Source organism: Gastrolobium bilobum, unplaced genomic scaffold (genome assembly GCF_033153095.1).
Source record: "Gastrolobium bilobum isolate Gb01-03AN ecotype WA unplaced genomic scaffold, APGP_CSIRO_Gbil_v1 utg20460, whole genome shotgun sequence".
Taxonomy (NCBI): domain Eukaryota; kingdom Viridiplantae; phylum Streptophyta; class Magnoliopsida; order Fabales; family Fabaceae; genus Gastrolobium; species Gastrolobium bilobum.
This window is the reverse complement of record NW_026896909.1, coordinates 57,256-64,359: the sequence shown is the minus strand read 5'-3', so window position 1 is coordinate 64,359 and position 7,104 is coordinate 57,256. Positions and strand designations below refer to the sequence as shown.

Sequence of the window (7,104 nt, the reverse complement as noted above, 5' to 3'; positions counted from 1 at the left end):
AAATAGATTTTTTAAAAGTATAAATCTATTCTATATAGACTGTAGGCCCCATATAGAACGACCTAACCCATTTACGCCTCTAGTTATTTGAAATTATAAGTAAAAGGAGGTTATAAATATAATCTTTCTTTAAAATATTAGTGAATGTGATTGTAAAATTTTTACGTTGACTACATTTACCGTACTGTCCGTACATACCAAATAAACTCAAATAAAATACTTGAACAAGTAATCCATACTGTTATATTTTTTCTGGCTAAAATATTCCATACCGATCATGGTGGACTACTTTTAAGTCTCAAATATTCTGTTCTTCCCTTTTATCCTTTATTTTTCCTTCGTTTATTTTTTCTTTTTCATAAAATATATTTTGGCTTTCGAATTCAATTGATCTTTGTCGTACGTGAAATACTTGAGTCCCTCAGTTTACTTGCCATGCAGCAATTTGCATTTGAGTTCCATGCTCCTGGCATCCCCGAGGAAACCCATTATAGCCATGTCAATTTTGTTTCAACTTCTTGGTTTGGTGCACTTTATTTGTTAAAAGCAAAAAACATGTATAAAAGTGTTATGAGGGACAAGGAAGCAAAACACCAAATGTGGCTGAGAGCATAGCTAGTTTACCATTTACTTTTTTATATCTAATTAAGCAAATAAAATGGCAACTAGCTTAACCTGTTACACTACAACACATAAGAAAAAAGATAAAGAAGGAAGAAAGTTGTTACACTACAGCTAGCTTAACCTGTTACACTACAACACTACAAGTAATAATGCTTCTCATCTGAATTTAAGAATTCCACATTACAAGGGTAAAATTAGGTAGGAAACTATTTACCTAACTATGAACTAGAAAGTTGAGTGACAAATTGCTACTCTCTAATGACAACTATTTCCAGTTGCAAACATTGGGTGGATTCTGGTGATGGTGCGTTTTCTTTTTCTGGTGAGTTTGTGCTTATATCTTGGATGGTAATTTCAATATGATCAGCGTTATCAATGTCCATTACAACAGGCTTTTCTGGCGAGACATTGGGTTCTATGCTCTTGAAATGGGCTAAATGAGAAAGCTCGGAAACAGATTCATAAATTTTCTCCACAGACATGGTGATTTCTTTGAGTATTGTTGCAACTGCGGCTACTGGGATTCTAGCTAGGAGTTCTCCCTGTTCCAACGAAACAGTTTCCAGTGCAATTTTGAGGTCTTCAATTGCAGTTTTAGAATTATCTATGTGGTATTTAGCAGCTGATGGGTCTGTCATTGTTTTGATTGATGAAGATATTGCCTTAAACGCATTGCTGGATTCTGAACTCATCTTTGTGCATGATTCTTGAATTTTACTCTTAAATTTCAAAGATGCCTGCAGTAACCAAAATGCATATCAGCTTCTAGCTAATCAAGCCATAATTGCTTTGATTTAATAGACTTTGAAGTTTGGGAATTTTTTTTTTGATGTTTTTAATTTCATGCAGAAAGAATAAAGATGTATTACTTGAATTTCAGTGTCATCAAGGATTGTGTTAAGAGTTTCAATCTTGAAACCACATTCCCGAGCAAGTTCTCCAATCTTTAAGTATTGCTTCCAAGGATGACGAAGACGAAAACCGCCATGTCCTGGTTCCCACCACGCCAAATTAGCCTATGGATGTTGTCGAATATATATGGTCAAATATTTAAAGAGTAATCCAGAAAATAAAAAATGTTGAATGATATCTTAAAATAAACAATAGAAAATGCGCACCAATAACTCTTCATCTTTTTTGGAATTGAGAACGCTTTTATATCCCTGAAGAACAGACTTCTCAGTTTTTTCTTTATCATCTAAGCATTGAAAATATTCGCCTTCAAATCCTGCGAGTGACTTAAAGAGTTTTAGATATTAACATGCAACACAAAAAGAAAGCATGAAAACTAATGATCATGGAATCAAATATATACCTTCTAGGTAATTTGCTAGCTTTTCTATATTGGATGCTACCAACTTGTGAAGGTCTTCGCCTGCCCAAACTGGACAAACCAATATGGAGATAACCATGCATGTTGCAGTCCCTATTAAAACTGTAGAAAGTCTCTGATAAACAAGCTCAAAGAGTTGCTCGACTCTGTAACCCGATACAGTAACCAAACAAAATGTAAATATAAATGTCACCACCCCATAATCATATCTTTCCTTGATTTTGGGAAAAAATCTAAAAAATGTAGACCCTGCAGCTGCAAACATAGAACACAAACAATTAAAGCTAAACACACACATATACATTGTTTGGGAAGCAAACATTATATCAATTTTCTGGCCTCAAATACATGCCGAGAAATATAATCATCTTTTTCTTTGTTCAAATTGTATATATAGTACCTAGAATGAAGACAAGGGTCCCAAGTACAAAAGGTTCTCCTCTTTCTCCAAAAACAATAGCTAAGTGTTGGCCTCCAAACCCTAAAGCCCCAGCTAATAATGTAGCACATCCTCCATTTAAACCTTTGTTGAGGGTTGCACCTGGTCATGAACAAATAATAGTAATATTAAGAAGCAGCCGTTACCAAAAAAAAAATATTTACAGTAAGAAGAAGCAACCGAAAATTAATAAGATATTATATATAAAGTTTATGGAAGGGAAGGTTATCATACTATCGTATAGTTAGAACATGCGACAAGTTTTACTGATTGTGGTACTTACTGTTTTGTTCCAATAATAGCCTAGATTGACTTGAGGTTGAGCATGTGTGTGAAACGAAGGAAAGAGACACTAATGCTCAAATAAAAAAAAAAAGACCAACTCTCTAAGTAAAGCAAATTAGATAACATAGACTCGTCTGATTATAACAACGTTATTGATTTGGTCGAGGTATTATAAATCATTATGTTGATGCATTATTCTTTAACTATGTAATAAAGTGCAATATTATTATATACGAAATTTTATGCTATGTTTGAACTTACCTACGGTGAATTCAAATACAGTAACCACAGTCAGAACAACATATATTCCTGCCAATCCGAAGCCATCATAAAGAGGCCTTAAGTAGTAAAGCAAGGACACCAATGTGAGAGCAATTCCCATTTTTAATGAGTGAATTACTCGGTTGGGGTCATCTTGGCCAATTTTCTTTATACTCATCGTGACATTGATCATCTTGGACTTGGAGTTACTAGGCAAAGCCTTTAGGAAGATCCCCCAATGAGAGAAAAAATCAGCCTTGTTTAATTGTGTTGTTGACTCAATATCCATAACTAGCTGGAGAACAATTTGTCAAGAAGGGAAGTGTGTGATGGCAAGTTAATTTCAAAACGAACGAAATAGCAAATATGAAAAGCTTGAGGAAAAAAAGCCTTTGAAGAACCATACTTATAGGAACAAAGATATAGCTATTTCGCACAGCTAAGATATTTTTTTTTTTTACCAAATCTTGAAGCTGATCACTTGATGCAAGATTGAGTGCAAGATTTATCCAATTTTTATGTATTAAGGATTAATATGACCGTGAAATTGATTTAAAAATAATTAAAAGATATGAGATTGAAATTAAAGTTTTATTTTATTTTCAGTAATATTCTCATTAAATTTCTTATATTTTGCAAGAATTTCCAGTTTAACAAAAAGATAAATTGGAAGGCTCAAGTGGATTTGTTTTGGATTTTTGAATCATATAATTAATTGAAGATCTTATTAAATATTCTCTTGAATATTTTTAAGGAAAGTTTTTTTTTTAAATATAAAAGGAAAGACTTTAATGATTTGATTAAAGATATTATTAGAAATTTTAGTGAAGATTCTATTGAAGAGCTTATAAAAAATTAAAATATATAATTTCATCACTATAAAAAAAAAGACAAATCTTGGAAGATACCGGCAGATTCTAAAAAAAGATATGTGAATCCCATATTAGAAGTAGGTTCTGTGAAGAAGAAAAATAAAATAAAAAATACGTCCGCGGCTCGTAAGCCAATGTGGGGGTATGTTACGCTACTTGTAGGTGCTTTCTGTGTGTGTGAGTAAGACACTATTCTCACTCACACCCCAATTTGGCGTAAGAAACACCACTTGAAATCACCACTCATCTTCATCTTTTCCCAACCACAGCCCCACCACTTCAGCTATCTTCTTCTCCATCTCAACCGATCTAACCCACAACCTCTCCTAATCTCTAAACCCATCAACTAAACCAAGCCACCACAATCCCAAAACCAAGCCATCTCTCCATCTTTCATTGCTAAATATTGCATATGGTTATTGCTTCGGTGGTAAATACCACCCACTTGCTTTTAAATGCAACTAATGTGCAGCACTTTGTTTGATTTCTATGATTACTTATTCAACCTTCTATTTACCGTTGGACTGATATACTCAGCAATTAAATTGTATAAGTTTAAATTCTTAAAGACTTGTGTGGTTTATTTGCTAGTTTTATATGTTCTGATTGCTCAACTTTAATAAATTTGGTATAAGCAATTAGATATATGATTAGTATCTCAGTCGAATAGGCCGAATCTTGTTGTGCATCATACACTATGTGTTGCTGAGCACTGTAAATGACACTTGTCCACTTTGAATGGAAGTGCTTATTTTCCATTGGTTGTTGGTTAAGGTATTTAGAGGAATGCTTCATATGATCATATGAAAAATATGATAACTTTTTCCACTGAGACTGATTAGATTGCTGTGATTTATTGTTTACAACAAATCTGGGAATTGGTTGCTATGATTTATTTTTCACAATTAATATGGGAATTGGAAGGTATGCTTGTGATAATTACATGCTGAAATTTATATGCTATTGGGACTTTTTTGGTTTTCAGGAGAAAAATATTCCAAAGAAAAAGGGTACAACTACAAGGCAAAAGAGGCCAAAGGTTTCAAAAGAGGCTTCAAAAGAAACCCGAACTACCAAAAAGGCCTCAAAGAGCAAGAGCAAGGACACTAGGGAATCCATTCCTATAAATGCACAACCACCCTTTGATAAGGACAGGTTTTTATCTCCCGAGTGTCAAGAAAGATATGAAATTTGGTTCAAACCCAAGTTGGTTATTAATGAGAGAAGGATTAACCTGGAACACTGTTAGCTATAAATTATGATTATTTTAATGGTTTTGTTTTTACAATGTTTGAGCTAAAGACTAGTTATAAGTGCAAAGTAATGGGCCAAATGAGTACCAATTAGCCCAATAAGGTAAAAGAGAGAGAAAGAGATAATTCGATGATTTACTATCCTCTTTTACTATTTTTACTGCAGTTAGAGAGCCATTTGAGTTACTTTTTGGAAGTGAAGAAAAAAAGAGAGATGGACCGTTGGATGAGGACAGGCATGGATGAACAACAATGAAACTTTGGATCGATGGTTATTTTTTTAGTTTTAAATAGGAGTCTTAGATACAGAGATATAGACTAAGCACTCTCCTGTAAAGTTTTAGTTTTCAATTCCAGAATTTCTTTTCTGTTCTTTACTTTTTGTTAAGTTCGAGTCTTTGTTCTTCAAATTCTCAAATCAAGAGCAAGCGTGAAACTTCTTTCTTGGAGGGATCCAAGACTCAGCTACATGCAAGCTTTGGTTCTTCATTTTCCTTTTCTAAGCTTTTCATTTGTTAATATGAATTTCTAAGTTTCTTTTTCTGGGATTCATGATGATTTGGTGATCTTTTAATTTTCTGAATACTGTGATGGTTTGCTTTAGATTCATTTGATTAACAAGATTTTGATTTTAAGTTCAAGAACACCATGGGAATGGGTCTTGAATAATTTTTGCATAACTGTGATTGGGAAATCAGGTTATGTCCCTTGTTAATTGAACCCTTGAGGTTAGGGATAACCCAATGAGGTCTTTGATACAATTTTTAAAGATTTAGAAGACTTTGGGAAAAGATCCTTCTAAAGATTAAAATCTGGAACTGGGAAGTTTCAGATAAAATAGCCATAGTAATTCGAATTCTGATACTAAAGTGTCGTAGCAGTTATAAAACGCAGGAATGCGAAATTTTTCCTTCATCCATGATTCAAAGAATTCCAGAACCTTATAATTGATACATTTGTGATTAGATATTCCTCTGTTAATTTTGTTTAATACAAATCTGATAAATACCTTGTTTGATTTAGTCTTTTCTTAGTTTTAAAAGATTGATCACTTAATTTCAAGAAATTAGAAATAGGAATTAAAAAAGGAAAACTAAACAAACTGTTCCCTGAGAACGATAACTCTTTCTTTTGAAATTTACTACCAACAAAATGGCGCCGTTGCCGGGGAACGGTGTTTGATTTAGTTTCTTTTTAAAATTCTGTCTTTTAGTTCTTGAATTGGTTTTCTTTCATTTTCTTTTTTTTTAATTTTTCTTGAACTTACATTTTCCTTGTAGATTTTGCAGATCAATAATTTTTTACTGTGAAAACAGATTGATGCACTTAGCATTCTGCCAAATCTAAAAAAAAAAAAAAAAAGGTTGGTTGTTAAACACTCTACAGGGGGATCACAATGGCATTGGCAGCTCAACTCGCAGCTTTGCATAACACAATGAAGGATTTGGTCATGGTTATGGAAGAATCCAAGCAACCAGCACCTACTCCAATAGTTGTTACAGCACCTATATGCTCACTTTGCTATGGTGCTCATGCCTTTGAAGAATGCCTCAGCAACCCAACATCTGTCCTTTATGTGGGAGGCTTCAACTACAATTATAACAACCACAACCAATTTGACCAGCAGCCTTATCATGGATGGTCATTTGAAGCAGAAGAGTCTTTTTCATCTTGTTTTACGCATCCTCATTTTGCTGAACAACTAGAACAACCTGTTGTAGAAGCTCAACCTCCAAATGAACAGTGGATGAATCAAATGCTACAAAACCATGAAACTATGCTTCAAAGTCATAGAGCTATCTTAAAGAGCCTTGAGATACAAATGGGGCAGATTGCTTCTGCCCTTAGTTGTAGACCTTTGGAGACACTACCAAGTGACACAGAAATACATAAAAGGGATGGAAAAGAAGTGTGCAAAGCCCTCCACTTGAGGAATGGGCAGCAAGTGGATAACATTGTTACAGCCCAACCATCAACCACTCAATCCTCACCTCAAGACAAAGATGATGAGAAGGAAACTACAACTGAACCAGTGTG

At 33.9% G+C, this 7,104-nt stretch overlaps 1 protein-coding gene across 1 annotated transcript; it reads right to left on the bottom strand.

Moving 5' to 3' along the window:
• Window positions 1-872: 872 nt before the first annotated feature.
• LOC133302770 (aluminum-activated malate transporter 8-like) lies at window positions 873-3,231 on the bottom strand. Its single transcript, XM_061502590.1, has 6 exons — window positions 2,943-3,231; window positions 2,358-2,498; window positions 1,940-2,212; window positions 1,743-1,852; window positions 1,494-1,640; window positions 873-1,361 (listed from the first exon to the last, which is right to left on the bottom strand). The coding sequence occupies exons 1-6, from the start codon at window positions 3,229-3,231 to the stop codon at window positions 873-875; spliced, it is 1,449 nt and encodes a 482-aa protein (XP_061358574.1).
• Window positions 3,232-7,104: the final 3,873 nt, after the last annotated feature.

Coding starts and splice junctions, on each gene's coding strand:
- LOC133302770 (XM_061502590.1), bottom strand. CDS start 3,231: ATGGATATTGAGTCAACAACACAATTAAACAAGGCTGATTTTTTCTCT. Junction 1,641..1,742: donor AAAAAGATGAAGAGTTATTG/GTGCGCATTTTC, acceptor CAACATCCATAG/GCTAATTTGGCGTGGTGGGA. Junction 1,362..1,493: donor TTGATGACACTGAAATTCAA/GTAATACATCTT, acceptor TGGTTACTGCAG/GCATCTTTGAAATTTAAGAG.